General features: G+C 45.3%; 1 protein-coding gene across 4 annotated transcripts in view; it reads right to left on the reverse strand.

The window, feature by feature from the left end:
- The window catches only part of EOGT (EGF domain specific O-linked N-acetylglucosamine transferase), a 31,756-nt gene extending 14,898 nt beyond the window's left edge, over positions 1–16,858 (reverse strand). For 2 of the 4 annotated variants that reach the window (XM_040994788.1, XM_040994785.1), the window contains exons 1-7: positions 13,624–13,976; positions 12,446–12,546; positions 11,770–11,878; positions 7,439–7,533; positions 6,539–6,643; positions 4,522–4,628; positions 560–663 (exon numbers count right to left, since the gene is read on the reverse strand). In XM_040994788.1, coding sequence (XP_040850722.1) covers positions 560–663; positions 4,522–4,628; positions 6,539–6,643; positions 7,439–7,533; positions 11,770–11,878; positions 12,446–12,546; positions 13,624–13,857 — 855 coding nt within the window. In that variant the 5' untranslated portion in view covers positions 13,858–13,976. Of the gene's footprint in view, positions 1–559; positions 664–4,521; positions 4,629–6,538; positions 6,644–7,438; positions 7,534–11,769; positions 11,879–12,445; positions 12,547–13,623; positions 13,977–15,998; positions 16,054–16,831 lie in introns of those variants that run through there. The other 2 variants (XM_040994786.1, XM_040994787.1) reach the window with 2 other exon arrangements.
- Positions 16,859–18,362: the final 1,504 nt, after the last annotated feature.

Consider the following 18,362-nt stretch of genomic DNA (forward strand, 5'->3'; position numbering starts at 1 on the left):
CTGTCTTTCCTCCTCTCTGTATCTATAACTCTCCAATAAAAAAAAAAAATTAAAAAAAGGAAAACATTTACTTATTAAGACAAAAAGAAGCTTGTGGGGACTTGTAGAGGCTAAATGCAGCTATCCTTAGGGGAAAATGAAATTGAAGAAGAGAAATTTCAAAACATATATTGATGCAATTCTGTGTTGTTTCAACTCATTATAATCAGATATCATCTTCACAATTAAAAAATAGTAGTAGGGCAGATGCAGCAGTCAGTCTACCAGTTTGGATGGCCACATTGCAGTCTGGAATTCAACATCCAGCTCTGGCTCCTGACTCAGCTTCTTGCTAATGCAGACCCTGAGAGGAGCAGTGACAGTCCATGTAACTGGGGTCCTGTCATCCATCAACGTATGCCTCAGCCACAGCTGTCCCACCTGCACAGGTGTGAGTATGTGTGCAGGGTGTGTGTGAAGATGTGTGTGGTTCAGGAAACTCGGCAGCCTGAGATGGGCATCCCACACTGACAGAGCCAGGCGGAAAGACTGCTCATGCGGCCAGCATACTCTGACTCACAGTGTCCCACATGACGACGTACACGTCGGTACTGAAGGAGTTATTGACGTGCTGGGTGAGATAGAGGTTGAGGAAGTCGCAGAAGTGGTGATACATATTGACTCCTAGTACGGAGAAAAAGGAAGAAGGATATCTATGTCATTGATTCCAAAGACCATCTGATTAAACAATTTTTATTCTGTGCCCTCCATCTACGATTTGATTGACTTTACTTTTAGTTAAATAGATGAAGCAAAAAAAAAAAAAGAAATTATTTTTTACCCAAAAATGAAATGACCCATACTCAAGTGGCCTATAATTTGCAGATGGATAAAATTCAAGAATTTGCTTTAAAATGGATTATTCAGATATCAGGAATGCATTTCCTTTATACATGCTAAGCAACAAATGATTATTAACTAACCAGGGAAAAAGCAGTTATACTCATTATACATATAATACTCAAAATGGGGTAGAACTAAGGGACTATGAATATGAGTCATTACTTCCTTTGATTGTTTATTCTTACAAATCTATCAAGCAACATCTGCTTTTCACAAAAAATTGCAATAAGGCTGATGATTAATTAAATTTTCATTTTTTTCTCCCCTATTTAGTTACTACTTGGGAAGATATAGAGTATTTTAAGAAGTTAATAAAAACATGGAATTTAAAGATATCTATTTTGGTGCAAACAAAAGCATTTTAATATTGAACACGTCTTCTTATTTTAATATTATTTTGTTTGGGAAGCAGAGAGACAGAGAGCACGCATCCACTAGTTTGCTCCCCACAAGGTCACAGTGGGGATACAGTAGCAAGGTAAGGCCAAAGGCAGGGCTGAGAACTCAACTCAGATCTAACCCATGAATGGCAGGCACCAATTACTTGAGCCACCACCACTGCCTCCCAAATATGGCATTAGGAAGAAGCTAGAAGTTACTCAGGGCATAGTGGAGTAACCCTCTTGTGGTGCCAGCATCCCATATAGGGCACCGGTTCAAGCTCCACTTCCAGTCCAGCTCCCTGCTAATGTGCCAGGGAAAGCAGCAGAGGATCGCCCCGGTCCTTGGGCTCCTATGTATGGGAGAGCCCATGGAAGCTCCTGGCTTCTGGCTCCCGGCTCCTGGCTCCTTACTCTGGACAAGCCCAGCTCTGGCCATTGAGGCCATTTTGGGAGTGAACCAGCGAATGGAAGATCTCTCTCTCTCTCTGTCGCTCCTTCTCTCTCTGTAACTGCTTTTCAAATAATAATAATAATTAATAACATAATTCTTAAAAAGAAGAAGCAGGAATCAGGAGCAGAGCTGGCCAAGGAACCCAGCCTTGCTGATTTGCTGATCTCGCCCAGTATTGTCACTGTGGAGCTAAATGCCTATGTCTCAGCCTGGTATGCATGATCGATGTTTAGAATGGCTCATTTTTTCACCCAGAGAAATCCTGGCAAAGAACATACTTTCAACTTCACTAGAAAAGTTAAATTCTACTAGACTCCATCCCTTTCTACCAGGTTAGCCTTCCGGTACATGCTAGCTCTCACTTGTAACATTTAGAAAGTTCCTAACATTTATGGGAGAAAGCAACCTGCACAAAATAGTGCTTGCTGCTATAAGGATTTATAAACGGGGGAGAAAGCGGGCTCAGTGCTGCAGAAACAAGCCCCCTGATGCGGCCTGTTCTGCCGAATGTGCATTCTCCCCAGCTCACATTTAATATGAAAGGAAATCGAATGACAGTGGAAGTTGGAAGGGAAAAGAATTGTGAACACAGCAAAGACATGGCACAGGCTTCTCCATTACCTGTGATTCCCTCTCTACATACACCGTGGCTAAAGATCTGCACAAACGGCACAGCTCAGATGCAGCCCCTCTTGTACAGGCTATTTGCTTTGCCCTTTTTAAATTTGTGTATTTTACAAATGAGTCAGAACGTTGAATGTAGCATGCTTACTTGCTCTTACGTCAAACACCTGAACGCGTCTGATTTCTGCATCTAACACTTTGTAAAATAGGAATTATGACTTCAGAAAGCCGAGCACATTAAAATGGGCATCAATAAATTACAGTAATGCTGAAATACTCGTGACAGGGGGCTCACGCTATTTCACCATAAAGCCAACCTCTCATGAATTTTGATATGACACAGCATAGAAATCACCATCGCTCATTATAAGAGAGATACTACACCATGATCTGTGCTTCTCCTCTGAGGGGCAACTTGTTCACAGAGTTAAAGCTATGCTTGCAAGCTGATACAAATGGGCTATGGGGAAGCAATGGGACAATAATTTTAATTTCAATTTTTTTCAAGAATATACTACGGTGGTAATTTCTGGAAGAATTTAAGTTCACTGTCATCATGAGACTACTAGAGGGCTGGTAGGGGTGGAGAAACGTCATGGGGACTTATTTTCCCTCACTGACATTATAATAAAGTTGGTAGAAAATAAAATTAAAAGGTAAGTTTATGCAAAAATATTGAAGTTAAGAGGCATTCCAAAAGTTTATGAAAATAGATACTGTTAAAAAAAAAACTATACATTTCAAACTTCTGGGGACCAAAACAAACTTTTAATTCCATTTTCCCATGAATGTTCTGAAATACCCTTGTAGATATGGTTTTTAATTTTAAAAAAATTAATTAGGGTCTGGCACATTAGCCTAGTGGCTAAAGTCCTTGCATGTGCCAGGATCCCATATGGGTGTCGGTTTGTATTCCTGCTGCTTCACTCCCCTTGCAGCTTCCTGCCTGTGGCCTGGGAAAGCAGTCGAGGATGGCTCAAAGCCTTGGGACCCTGCACCCCATGTGGGAGGCCCGGAAAAAGCTCCTGGCTCCTGGCTTTGGATTAGCTCAGCTCTGGCCATTGCAGACACTTGGGGTGTGAACCAGCAGATGGAAGATTTTCTCTCTGTCTCTCCCTCTCTCTGTGGATCTGACTTTCCAATGAAAATTAATAAATCTTTCAAAAAAATTATTAAATATGATCTCAAATGATTAGAGAAAGCAAATGAAGTCAAGTTATAAAAGGTATACATTTGCTGCCTTCTCTCATTTTTTCTGGTTTTGATTGTTTTGACATAAATGTGAAGGTTTCTGCTAAAATACCAACGATAGGGAGCAGCCTGTACTCTAGAAATTAAGAGGCCAGCTACGAGCCTTGTGTCCCGGAAGAGTGTGCCTGGCTCCCCAGCTGGCCTCGAGTCCTGACTCTAGCTTCCTGTGGATACAGAGCCCGGGCAACAGCAGACTAAGGTTCAAGTAATTGTATCTCTGCCATCCACATACAAGACCTGGATTGAGTTCCCAGCTCCCAGATCCTACGATGCCCAGGGTCAGGTGCTGCCGGAACTTGGGGAACAGCCAGCAGACAGACATGCTCTTGCACTCTCTCTCTCTGCCTCTTAAGCAAATAAATAATTTTAATAAATTAAATAAGCATTCATAGCATAAAATGAAAAGTCCAAACGTTCATCTACTTCCTCAAGGAAGAAACAAAAGGCAGGTTTAAAGGCTGATGCTGTGGCTTTAGCAGTTAAAGTTGTTGCCTGCTATATTGCCATCTCATACGGTTGTTGGTCCATGTCCCCATGTTCTGCTCCATTTCCAATCCAGCATCCTACCAATGGCCGGGGAAAAGCAGTGAGGATGGTTCCACAGGACTTTCATCTGTGGCATATACAGATGAAGGTCAGTCCTGCTTCATCCTGGCCCAGTGCTGGCTGTTGCTGCCACCTGGGGGAGGGGGGTGAGCCAGCAGATGGAAGATGTCTGTGTGTGTGTGTGTATGTGTGTGTGTGTGTATATACGTGTGTTTGTCTGCACACATCTCCCTCTCTGTAACTAGCTTGTGAAATAACTGTTTAAAAAACAAAAAGCAAGTCCACTGTCACACTATATTAAAAATGTATAGAATTTTACTACATACATATGTATCAAAGAAAAAAGAGACCTCATAACATATACATAACAAAATAACTTCTTACCTGCATCTAATTTCATGAAATACGTTGGTTTTTCAACGACAACGTCACACTTAGCGTCTTCTATAGGTCTGAAGTTGAGCTGAGTATAGCTCTGCAGCTCAGCAAACCTGCAACGAAGAATGAGGCTATGATTTCAAAGTCATTTTCCCAAACTTTATATTGCAACATTATAATTTAGGATCTGTTCATCAGGCAGATTTTATTTCCAATATACAAAAGCACTTCTACTGAAAAGTATCACTTCTCAAACCCAGTGGCATTTATATAGCTTCATATCAACTTTTAAACAAAACATATTTAAAAACTCAGACTAACACACATATGAATTAAATTGGAAAATTACCACAAAAAGAAGAAATTGATGCTTGTATATTGGATTGGCTAAATAATCAACCTGTAGGGACAGGAGTCTGGACTCAGCAGGTTAAGCCCCCTCCTGAGACAGCCATGTCCCATACCAGAATCTCTCTCTCTCTCTCTCTTTTTAAGATTACTTTAGTCTTTTTTAAAAAGATTGATTTATTTTTATTGCAAAGTCAGACATATACAGAGAGGAGGAGAGACAGAGAAATATCTTCTGTGCAATGATTCACTCCCCAAGGGGCCACAACAGCCGTTGCTGCACTGATCTGAAGCCAGGAGCCAGGAATTTCCTCCAGCTCTCCCACGTGGGTTCAGGGTCCCAAGACTCTGGGCCATCTTTGACTGCTTTCCCAGGACACAAGCAGGGAGCTAGAAGGGAAGTGGGGCTGCCAGGATTAGAACCAGCACCCACAGGGGATTCTAGCATGTTCAAGGCAAAAGTTTTAGCCGCTAGGCCACCGTTCTGGGCCCAAGATTAATCTAGTCTTATTGGAAAGGCAGATTTACAAAGAGGAAAGACAAAGTGAAAGATCTTCCGTCCACTGGCTCATCCCCAGGTGGCTGCAATGGCCAGAACTGAGCCCATCTGAAGCCAGATCCAGGAATTTCTTCTGGGTCTCCCACATGGGTACAAGATTCCAAGGCCTTCGGCCTTGTTCTATTGCTTTCCCAAGCCACAAGGAGGGAGCTGGAAAGGAAGTGGAACAGCTGGGATTGGACCCAACACCCACGTGGCATCCTAGCCAATGCAAAGACAACGTTTTAGCCAGTAGGCTATCGCACCAGGCCCTATGTGCATATATATTTTTAAATGAGATTTGCTTGGGGTGCTTGTTTAGTGGTTAAGATGCCCATTGGGATGCCCACATCCTATATCGAGGCGTCTCGGTCTGTGTCCTGGCTCTGTTTCTAATTCCAGCTTCCTGCTAATACACACCCTGGGATACATCATGTGCTAACTCAAGTCCTTGAGTCCCTGTCACTCATGCGGGAGATCTGGACCGAGTCCTGGGCTCCCAGCTTCAGTCTGGCTCAGCTCTGGCTATTGTGGTCATTTGGGGAGTGAGCCAGCATATGGAAAATCTTAATCTTTCAAATAAATAAAAATATTAAAATGTGTTCCTCCAAATATATGTAGGAATTATGAGTTAATGAAAAAATGTCTGAACATCTAGTATATCATACTTTGTAATATTTTTATAAACTTACATTTATAATTTTTTTAAAATTTGCTTTTATTTATTTAAAAGTCAAAGCAATATCTTCTATCCAGCAATATCTTCTACCCAGCTGGCGCTGGGGGCAGGAGCCTAGGACTTAGTCCAGGGCCCCGGCAGAGCGGCAGGGGCCCAAGCCGCCATTACCTGCTGCCTCTTGGAATGTACGTTAGCAAGAGGAACTTGTAAGCAAATGTGAGACAAAAAGCCACATACTGTGATATGGTATCCAAAGAAGGGACTTAAGCACTACGCCAAACACCTGCTCCCTACAAACCTATTTAATTCAGAAACAACCACGAGATTCACCCTGTAGTCACCACACCTCTGAAACTCATGCAAGTAACACTTTCCACGAGGGATTCCTGACCCAAATCCGCAAGTGCCAAAAATAAAGACAAATATTCTAGAGACCAAGGTTTAAACAGAAAGCTTACCAAGACTGTAGAGGGCTTTTGCGCTGACCTTCAGACCTCAACATATGAGTGTTAAGTTTACAATGTCCTCCAATTTCTCCATTCTGGAAGAAGTCTTCCCTAAATCTGCGGTGGAACCAGAAAACCAGACAGAGATTGGAAGATGTTCAGAGCAAATGTGTGGGTTATAACTCTGAGGGATGACCAATTTTTAAAATCAGCTTTTCACTGGAACGTAGTTACAGCTATGTGCCTCCAATGTCTCCATCGACAACGGGCCATGCACGTGGCCCCTCAAAATCATCTGGTGGTACCACGGCCATCTCCAATTCTTTTTTTTTTTTAAGATTTATTCATTTTTACTGGAAAGTCAGATATACAGAGAGGAGGAGAGACAGAGAGGAAGATCTTCCATCCGCTGATTGACTCCCCAGGCAGCTGCAATGGCTGGAACTGTACCGATCCAAAGCCAGGAGCCAGGAGCCTCTTCCAGGTCTCCCATATGAGTGCAGGGTCCCAAGGCTTTGAGCCATTCTCCACTGCTTTCCCAGGCCACAAACAGGGAGCTGGATGAGAAGCGGGGCCACCAAGATTAGAACTGGCACCCACATGGGATCCCGGCGTGTTCAAGGCTAGGACTTCAGCCACTAGGCTACCTTGCCGAGTCCGCCATCTTCAGTCATTAAGTAACACATAACATTATTTGCAAGTAGAAAATATCAAATGTTTGCAAAGTAACACAAGCATGTAAGTGGCCTGATAACACCCGTGACTCAATTTCTCAGTGTGATCCATTCATAGCCAATGTGGTTCATCCCAACCCACCCACCATATTATTATTAAACAAATCCAGGATACACCCCCTGGATCTGCCTGTCTTCCAGAATATCTATCAGGTTTAAACATGAACCACTTAAGCACCTGTCCTGGTTTCTCTTGATGTTTCTCAAATCAAGGTAGAGATGTGTTGCTCTGCAATACTGAAGATAACGGGAACAAATCAGACTCGAGTCACCCTGAAATGAGATTGGAAAAAAGAGAGAAAGTAACTCCAAAGAGCCACATGGCGAGGGCTCGCCCAGACTAGGCAGACATGCTGATGCTACGCATGACCTCCAGCTCAGACTGCACAATGTGAAGAGGACAGTTCCCCAAACATCACGTCAACCTCTGCCTCCCTCCCAGCAGACCAAGGCCAAGCATGCTGTGGCTAGTGTTTACACTCTTGGGTACCACTGAGAACTTCCATTTGCTTTACTGGTACCACCACGAGCTGTTGCGAGTGTTTCGGAAAGGAGTTACAGGGTAAGTTTATTTAGGTACCAAATGCCAAAATCCATGCGTCATTTTCTCACAATACAATTTTCCCATGACCTTCGTAGGGCCCCAAGTCTCGTGTGGGAAAGTTGAGTCCTTTTTTAAAAAAGTCAAGCGCTCAGAACCACGACCTACAGCTCTGAGAAAAAGCACTGGACAAGGACAGCCAAAGGAAACAAAGTAGAACATACATGGAAGAGATGTGAGAACGCAAGGCGGAAAGGGCCGTGGGCGCATGAAGATGTGCTTTCTAGAAGCCAAGAGACTGAACCTCAACAGCAGCATGAGGGTATTCTTTGCTAAACAACCGTTACAGGACTTCAAGAATCAAGTGCTGGAGTTCTATCTATCTCAACCAATCCGGCTTCTGCTGAAAGGACTGCTTCAAGCATTCTTTTCTGATTAAAAAAAACAGATTCCAATGTTCCATTGTGGCTCTTAAAACTTGAATGAATACAAGGCCTTCTCCCTCTCTCTGTTTCAGAGCTTGTACTTGGTAAAAGATTGCAGTCAGTCTGACTACATCCCTGCAAAATTTCCTAAGCTGAGGGGCTAGCGTTGTAGATCAGCCTGCTAAGCCTTCACCTGCAATGAAGATATCTCAGACGGGAGCAGTGGTTAGAGTCCAGCCTGTTTCCTATCCAGCTCCTTGCTCGTGCACCCGGGAAAACAGCAGGAGATGTCCTAAGTCATTAGGCCCCGTCACCCAGGTAGGAGGTCTGGGTTCAGTTGCAGGTTCCTGGCTTCAACTCCAGCCACACAGTAAACTGGAGAGTGAACCAGTGTATGGAAGATTCTTTTTCTTTGTCTCCTTCTCTTCATCAGTCTGCCTTTTAAATAAATGAATCTTTAAAAAATTTACTGCTCCGCAGAAAGTCTAATGCCCAGTATGATGGGGCCTGAAGACCATTCTTGAGAGGAGTGACTTAATAGTCACCCCCTGAATCATTATGGTTTGGCAGCTTAATTTGCAAAAAAAAAAAAGAAAGAAAGAAAAAAGAGTGTTTAAATGTCATGTCGTAATAAAATGTATCAAAACGTTTCACAGGTCAAAAACACAGCCTAGATGAGTTTTGAGTAAAATGACATTTGGAAGGAAGCATAGTATAGCTATTTTCTTGTTTTATTTATTTATTCAAAGATTTCTTTTTATTGGAAAATCAGATATACAGAGAGAAGGAGAGACAGAAAGGAAGATCTTCCATTCAATGATTCACTCCCCAAGTGACCGCAACGACCGATGCTGAGCAGATCCAGAGCCAGGAGCCAGGAGCTTCTTTCCAGGTCTCCCGCAAGGGTACAGAGTCCCAAAGCTCTGGGCTGTCCTCTATTGCTTTTCCAGGCCACAAGCAGGGAGCTGGATGGGAATCATGGCCACCAGGACACAAACTGCTGCCCATATGGGATGCTGGTATGTTCAAGGCAAGCACTTTAGCCACTAGGCTACTACACTGGGCCCAGTACAGCTATTTTTTTAAAGCTATTTTACATTATTTTTTCTGATGTTTATAAGCCACTCAGCTAATGCTATTTTGATACTGTGGCCAAAACACTAACACAGGGATCATGAGGTATCTCATAGCACGAAGTATATCAAGGAAAATTGAGGCCACAGAAGCGCTCTACAAACCATTCTGACACAGGTGTGCAGGACAAGGTTGGAGCATTTCCCTGATTTTTTAAAAAGTAGATAGTATTTTTATTAGAAAGGCAGATTTTACAGAGAGAAGGAGAGACTGAGAGAAAGATCATCCATTTGCCACTCTCCAAGTGGTCACAACGGCTGGAGCTGAGTGATCCAAACTCAGGAGTCAAGAGTTTCTTCTGGGTCTCCAATGCAGGTGCAGGGTCTAAGGCTTTGGGCCATCATCCGATGCTTTCCCAGGCCATAAACAGGAAGCTGGATGGAAAGTGGAGCAGCTGGGACACAAACCGGCATCCATAGGGGATGCCAGTGCTTGCAAGGTGGAGGATTAGCCAATCAAGCCATTGCACTGGGCCCCACTGTCCTGATCTTACCACTTGAACGTCTGGACTCCAGCCCAAACATACAGGGTGAAATAATATGGCTCCTCGAGGCAACGTGCAGCAGAGGAGGTCAATGCCACGTCCTGCCCTACCTTGGGGCTTCACTCACTTTTCTTTCAGGATTCTTAACAGCTCTGTTAGATAACAGCCTCCAATAGCATTACACAGCACAGATTCAGACTGTGAACACAAGTGAACTTGGGTTTTTGCTTGGATGACTTCTGACTAACTGGCAACATGAGGGTTCCCTGAGTTATTAGAGACTGAGGGTTCAACATCTTTGGGTTACAGAACAATGTGCCTTAAGTATAATACCTTTACCTCCAAAATTAACACAGAATCCTGCAGCAGGCGTTTCCTCCAGGATGAAGACACTTGGAATACCTGCATCCCATATCAAAGTGTCTGGGTTCAAGTCCAGGCTCTGCTTCTTCCAACTGCTGTGTGGGTCGTGATGGCTCATATACTTGGGCCCCTGCCACCCAAGGAAAGAAAGAGCCAGACTAATTTCTAGGTTCTAGACGTCAGCCTAACCCAGTCTGAGCTATGGTAGGCATTTAGGACATGATCCAGCAATTGGAAGATCTCTTTAAATAAATAATAAATAAATAAAAACCAGACATTTGGCATGGTGCGGTAGCCTAGTGGCTGAAGTCCTCGCCTTGAACGTGCCAGGATCCCATACGGGCACCAGTTCATGTCCTGGTGGCTCCACTTCCCATCCAGTTCCCTGCTTGTGGCCTGGGAAAGCAGGGATCCTGCACCCACGTGGGAGACCTGGAAGAGGCTCCTGGCTCCTGGCTTCAGATTGGCTCAGCTCCAGCTGTTGCGCTCACTTGGGGAGTGAATCAGCGGATGGAAGATCTTCCTCTCTGTCTCTCCTTCTCTCTGTATATCTGACTTTCCCACAAAAATAAGCAAAATCTTAAGAAAAAAACAAACCAGGCATCATTTACTGGTTACCAAACCCAGTACTTTATATATGCAGACCCTCCTTTCATCCTTGGAATGTGGTAACTATGTTTCAATTCCACATGTATATTTCTATGGGGAAGACAAATGGTCTTAGAGATACTGTTTAACTTCCCTCAGGATCCTGTTCTCCATGAAGGGAAGGTAACTGACTGCTGTCATGCTTGTCACAACCAACTTAGGCATTAAATAGGAAGGCTTTCTGCAGACTGTGACATGCTGAGCAAACCCAAGGCAGTACGGCAGGGGCTTTTCCTCGGCCCCTAAACCGCCTGAGAAGGAACGTGGAAAGACATCGCATATCTGGAGCCAGACAGTGGCTCAATAGGATAAGCCTCTGCCTAAAAGCATCAGCATGGGCACTGGTTCATATCCCAGCTGCTCCACTTCCCATCCAGCTCCCTACAGTAATGGCCTGGAAAAGCAGCAGAGGATGGCTCAAGTGCTTGGGACCCTGCACCCATATGGGAGACCCAGAAAAAGCTCTTGAATCCTGGCTTCAAATCAGCCTTTCTATAGTCATTGCTGCCATTTGGGGAGTGAACCACCCAGTAGAGGATCTCTTTCTCTGTCTCTACTTCTTTCTATAAATCTGCCACTCAAATAAAAAAAAAATATATATATATATATGTATGTATATATATACACACATATATATAGCACATTCATTTCTCCTCTTCAGCAAATGCTCACTTAAAAATCTTTTTCACTGGCGTCAAAATAGGATATGCTGAAAATAAATGTGAAAAAGAAGGACAGGGTTTCAGGAGGAAATAGAACAACCTATGTGGGGAAGTTAAACAGCAGTCTAAGCCATTGAGCGGGTGAGTACAAAGGGTTCTTCTCCTGGTACCATGCATTGTGTTCTAGATGGCAAAGAAAATAAGCAAGTGATACAAATAAACCAGCTTGTTGTCGCGGCGCTGAGCCCTCACCGGTTGCTCAGGTTGGCACAGCGTGTGCATCTCCTCCAGCCGCTCTCTGGCATATCCAAAGTCAGCCTGCTTCCAGAATATGTCCTTGGCTGACTCAAGAGTATCCGTCCTATTTGTAAGGGGGAGGGAAAAAAAGGAATGATTGGTTTCCTTTTTTCTGTTTTTTTCTGAACTTTAAATTTTCTGAGAGTGAAATTACTAAGTGCAGTTTTGGGTGCTGTTGTTGTTTGTTTTTCCCAAAATTACCCTTCACTACATAAAGTTGGCAAAATGAATTACAGATGGATTGCTTTATAATAAAAATACACAAGAGAAATGTGGGAAACCAGGGTCCTCCGGAAGAGAATGCAATGAGCTGCTCCTGAGCGCCTCTGCTTTCACCTAAAAGCTTGCCTGGAACAGAGGGCTGGTTATATTTAACTCTGCCCAACAGAACCCAGAAGAAATGGCCTGTCCATCATCTTAGAAATACTCCCTCTGGTCCACACTGCGTCCTCCCCCTGGTCCAGGAGATTCCTGTCCCAGTGAGCGGCAGACAGGTTGAACTCACAATTGCATTGTCTAAAGGAATGACAGTCCAAAAATCAAGAGTCTACCTGTGCAGTGGGGCAGCAACACTCACTGCAGAGAAAGGAGAAGGCTCCAGGGAGGGCAGAGCCTTGCAGAGGGAACTTACCATGCCATGTCGACATAGCTGCAAGCAGGGTAACCAAACCGGAATTCTGGTTTGCAGGATTTCTCATAGCCCCAGCAGGACTTTAGATTTTCTAAGTGTTTCTAGAATATAAACAGGGGACAAGTACACTGGTCTCCTGAACTTCAGGGAGGATTCCAAAATTTTTTCCAATCAGAAAACTAATCTTTATAGAAGCATCAGACTCTCGTTTTACAATGTGTAAGTTATGCAGTAGCAATGGCTAGGGTAGATTCCAAGAGTACTAGTCTCAAGGGTCCTAACCATTATTCTGACTCACTACCCACCCCATGCTGGTCCCCTAACCAGAAGTCTGCATTATACTTAAGACTCTCAGCCATCACACAACCTAGAAATGCTTCAAGTAACTTAAGCGCCATCCTTACTGTACAGTCCAACTGCAGAATCAGTCCCTGAAAAAGACACACCGGAATATTTGTTACTAAAAGAACTCCAGCTAACTGGGAGGGATCTGCAAGGTGGCTTCTCCATCAAGAGCTGCAGAGACTCAGAAGGTTAACGACTCTGCAGCCCTGAGGGGCCCAGGCGGCAGCAGCAGCAGCAGCTGCTCACTAGGGCACTGCCAGGGCTGTCTGCGAGAGACCCAGGAGAGACCCAGGACCGTGGCTGCTCAGTCTTAGCTCTGCTCTTCCCTGCGCTTTCTGCACCAGCTCCATGGGAAAGGAACTGTCTCCCATGGATCAGCTTTGATCTGAGACTCAGTGAGACACCTTAATGGGCTCCTACTTTCCAACCCTTTGAAAACAGAGAGAGGCCACAGTAACTATCCTAATTATGTGGAAACCAAGCCTGAGGTGTTATTACTGCCAGGAAGACCAAAGAGACCTTCCTCTGTGCAGTTTTAAGAAAGCAGAGGTGTGAAATTCTCCAGCAAAATGACTTCCCACAACATCTAACGTGTTTTGTTGGCAGAACACGTAAGTGTTGGCTGCCTAGTTATTTTCAGCGTCATTTGTGCTGCAGAAGGGACATGAATTTAACGTTTAGCCACTCTGGAGGGAGGAGATGAGATCACAACAAGGATGGACTCTAATGAGCATGGAAGATTAGCCTTCCCCCTTTAGGCTCAGGTCATAAGGCAGGACTCGGAAACCAAGATAAACTCACAAATAACCAAGAGGGGAAGACATGGCACCTACCTTATATGGACAGCGTGGGTCTTTCTTGCAGATGGTGGCAATGTGCCTGTTATTGTGCAAGAAGAAGGGAATGTGCTCCTCGGGCAGATGGATGCTGTCGTAGTCATACTGAGGCTCTCCGGGGAGGCCGCCTGTCTCATCCTGGCTACTCAGTGGAACCTCACGAAGTAACACTCCAAAGACAAGCAGCATTAACATAGCAACCTCCAAACCTAGGGACCAACGTGCAAACATCTTCCTTCAGAAACTTCTCCAGGAGCAGGTGCTTGGTCCAGCAGCAAGGACTCTGCTCAGGATTAGAGGGGCTGGGCTGGAGTTCCAGCTCCACATCCGATTCCAGCTTCCTGAGTAGGCACACATACCCTGCAGGGCCACAGGTAATGGCTCAAGGACTTGTATCACTACCAAACACATGGGAGACTCAGAGGGAATTCCTGGCTCAGTCTTGGCTGTAGCACACAATTAGGAGACACACTAGCAGAGTAAAGAACTATTTTTCTTGCCTCTCTGCATTTCAAACGTGTGTGTGTGCATTATTCAATTATTTAAAAGATATTTGAAGTTATTTAAAACTTAATAATTTAAAAGCATTACAGAGACAGCGATGGAGAGACAAACAGATTTTCCATTCGCTGGTTCACTCCCCAAAAGGTGTCAATGGCTAGAGCTGGGCTGGGCAAAACCAGGAGCCAGGAAATTCTTCAGGGACTCTCACGTGCGTACAGAAGCCCATGGGCTATCCTCCACTGCTTTTCCCAGGCACTATAATAGGGAGCTGTATAGGGAACGGAACAGCCAGGACAAGAACTGGTACCTATATTGGATGCTGTAGTTACAGGAAGCAGCTTGACCCACCACTCTGCAACACTGGCCCCTCAAATCATTTTTTTTTTAAGAAAGCTTATTTAAAAATCGAAGAAAGGATCAAGGGCTTAGCCTAATTACAACACAATTGGCTACATCGTTGAGTAATAAATACTTAGAGAATACATGTTAGATGCCAGACTCTATGCTAGGAACCAAGCACACAAAGAGGAACAAACCAAAAGATTCTTGTCCTAGGAGATTTCATTACCTAGCATTAGAGATATACATACACAGTGTAATACATAATCCACTTGAAATGAGGACAAGGGCTGTCAATCAAAAAAGCTGGGGGCCATGGACTTCTGCATAGGAAGGACAGTAAACATTTTTTGCTCTTGTTGGACTGATGCAATCTGTACAGCAACAACTTGACCATGACTTTGTCAGGGAAGCAGCCACAGTGCACTGTAAAGGCCTGGGAGTCACTGCCTTCCAACATCACTTGATTTACAAAAATGGAAAGGAGAGGAGTCTTGTTAAAAGCCAAGTATACAGATGCCTGAAATAAGGCAAGGCAATGTGAAAGACAACATTCCCACTAGGGCTGCCATGAATTAAGGGACTTCATTATTGATAAAATGTTCAGAATGTAGCCAGCACTTACTAAATGGCATGTAAATGTTCATTAAGCAATTCATTGAGCCAACACCTGAATGATGAGGAGGCAGCAAGATGTGTCAGCGAGAGACAAAAGGAAATGGAGTAGCTCTGAGCTAGTGCATTTGTGAACTAAAAACAGCAGCCACCAGCAATGCGTGGGCACCAGCTAGGTTCCAGCAGCGCTCCCAAGAATCAAGAAAGCAGCCAAGAAGAGGCAGTCATGAAGTATACGGCAGCCCAGGGATGCTGACCCATGAGCAAGCATGGCAACCATCTGTGATAACAGGTAAGACTCAGAAACCCCAGGAATGCAGTCAGCTCCTCCCATCCTTAACACTGGCATCAAAAAATCCTTAACTTTGCAGAAAGTGGTCCCTTTGCATTTTTCACTCACCCAGGAAGGACTGTGTTTCAGGTCAAATTCCTCCTACCTCTCCCATCCCAGTACCATGTCATCCACAGAAAATTTCGATATCTTTGCTCCATGTTTCAAGAGCTCTTTGTACCCAATGACAGGGTCTTGATACACACACACTGAATGCTTCCCAGCATAGCCTTCTCTTTACTGGGGTATCCTAGAAAACCCAGGTTTCAAAATGAGTCCTCACTGACTCCAGGTCTTGAGACACAGACTTGTCAATCAGACCTCAAGTTCCAAGGCTATGGGGTCATGACTAAAGAGTAAGGACACTAAGAGCAAATCCTTGCCTCTTGTAGAAGTTGTAAGTACGGTGGTTTTTCATGTAGGTGGCTCCAAAGATCATCTTACCTACTGTAGATCTGATTTGAATCAATATTTTTCCTTTGGGACTTTTATCGAACAATGCTGAGCTGACAACCACCTTAATCAAAATACAAAAATACATATCAACAATAACAATGACTCGACCTGTCATGAAAATCTTTACCTTGTAATCCTCGGAATCAGGCAGAAGCTGCTGTAATGTTGCACGAAGGGGAAACCTGCCAGAAATGAAGCAGATGACTTTAAAGGATGCCCAAATAGACTTTCTCTTGCAAGAGATATTTTGAGTTAAACTATAATAAAGGACATAATTTAGGGAGGTAACCAGGGGGAAACTGAGGCCCAGCATTTTAAGTTGTGGCTTGCGATGCCAACATTCCCACAGAGTTCTAGCTGCCCCACCTCCTATCCTGCTCTATGTTGATACACCAGGAAAAGCAGTGGAGGACAGCCCTGCTCCCTGCTGGCTCCCTGCTGCCCATGTGGGAGACCTGCATACAGTTCCCTGCTCCTGGCTTCAGTTCACGCTAGCCCAAAGCTGCCCTGTTAATAACAGTCTCCTGCGGACTGAAGCAGCAGGTGAAAGATCTCTCTTACTCTCTTGGTGTCACTTTCCTCTTCGCATAAACAAAGAAATAAATATATTCTAAAATATTTACATATTTTTATTGGAAAGGCAAATTTATATAGAAGAGAGATTTTTCCATCCGCTGGTTCACTCTCCAGATGGCCACAATAGCCAGAGTAGAGCCAATCCAAAGCCAGAAGCCAGGAGCCGCTTCTGGGATTCCCACACAAGTACAGGGTCCCAAGGCTTTGGGCTGCTTTCCCAGGCCACAAGAAGGGAGCTGGATGGGAAGTGGAACAGCTGAGACACTAAGAACAGACAGTATGAAATGCCAGTGCTTGCAGCCATTGCATCAGCCCCATAAATATAATTTTTTAAAAGTGAGTTAACCGGGCCTGGACTGATCGACTAGTGGTTTAAATCCTCACCTTGCATGTACCAGCACCTGTGCTGGTTTGCGTCCTGGCTGCTCCACTTCTTCTCCAACTCCCTGCCTGCCACCTGGGAAAGCAAAAGAGAATGGCTCAGGGCCTTGGGTCTCTGTACCCATGTGGGAGACCTGGAGGAGGCTTCTGGCTCGTGGTTTTTTGGATCAGCCTCAGCTCAGTTCTGGCCGTTACAGGCACATGGGGAGTGAACCAGGACTGAAGAACTTTCTCTCCATGTCTCTGTAGATCTGACTTGGCAATAAAAATTATAAATCTTTAAAAAGAAAATGAGTTAACTCCCCTAACCAGAAGATCTAGCTCAGGCTGCCCCTTCTTGTCCTTTAGGGAAACCAGATGGCTCAAAGTCAAGTTTCAGACATAACCCTCAGCTCACAGGAAGCACTAAGCAGATGGCCCGCCTTCTGCAGCCCCCACTGCTACAGGCTTTGGACGCTGAGTAGGGACACACTTCTAATGGCAAAGTTATCCTGGCTCTCACTGCAGTAGCCATTCTCAATGCATCCCAGGGCTACCTGGAACAGAAGGACAGCCTGTAATCCTGACTTACCTCCCTGGTGGAAAAGCCACTGTTTCGAACAAGTACTGACCTTTGGGCGTCCCAGGCCCTCATCCTGCACTGAGCTCTGGCTAAAACTAAACTCAGCCACCCATGCAGAATTAACACTTGAGTAATGCGGGGAAAAATTCACCACGCAGGAACTGGGGCTTGGCAGAGGGCACGTACCTACTTGTACTGGAACGCAGAGGGTAGCTGCGGGTGCATGAAAGCCTACCCCGGGACTTTGGCAGGAAGTGTGCCTGCGCTGAGTCCTCTGGCTTGGGCGTGCAAGGCTGGGGACTGCGCTGTCTCCAGCAGCCCGGAAGGTCAACTCCTATACAACTTCTTCCTGCAGCCTGGGGCAGCTGGCCTCCTGCATGCCCAGACTGGTGCCACAGGCAGAAACAGCAAAGAGACGGAGAGAGAAAAAGGGAAATAGGAAGGAAGGGCTGACAGGCACCACGTGGGTGAGAAGTCTGCCGGAGCGCAGGGAGGTCCAAAGATGACAGTGGACAAGTGACACCTTAACCGCGCGACACTCGAACTCCTAATCGGGGGTCCCCATATGGACCATAAGGTCTCATGCGGGATGCCAGATGGGGTTCAAAAGGCCGGCTGCTGAGATGGAGGTGGCCCAGGAGAGCTAGAAGTTGAGTCCCTACTCAGGGTACTCAGTATGCTGAGCTAAAGCACAGATTCGCCACCCCCACGGAGTTGCTCAGAGCTGCTCCAAGGGTGCGGGGACCTTCGTGGGACGCCTCCCCACACCACATTCCGGCGCACCTGGGAGGGGCCTGGAGGACCAGCTCCGCCCCGCCCGGGGAAACGGGGTCCACGGCGGCGTGAGGGCCAGGGACCCGTGGAATCTCCGCGGGGAACCCTGCGTCTCGCTGCCGAAAGCAGCGGACAGGGGGAGACTTGGCGACCAGAGTCGCGGAGAGCCACCCTGGCCGGCTTCCCGCCAGCCGCCTC

The sequence above is a fragment of the Ochotona curzoniae genome, unplaced genomic scaffold (genome assembly GCF_017591425.1).
Source record: "Ochotona curzoniae isolate NIBS_2020 unplaced genomic scaffold, NIBS_Ocur_1.0 contig_908, whole genome shotgun sequence".
Lineage (NCBI taxonomy): Eukaryota > Metazoa > Chordata > Mammalia > Lagomorpha > Ochotonidae > Ochotona > Ochotona curzoniae.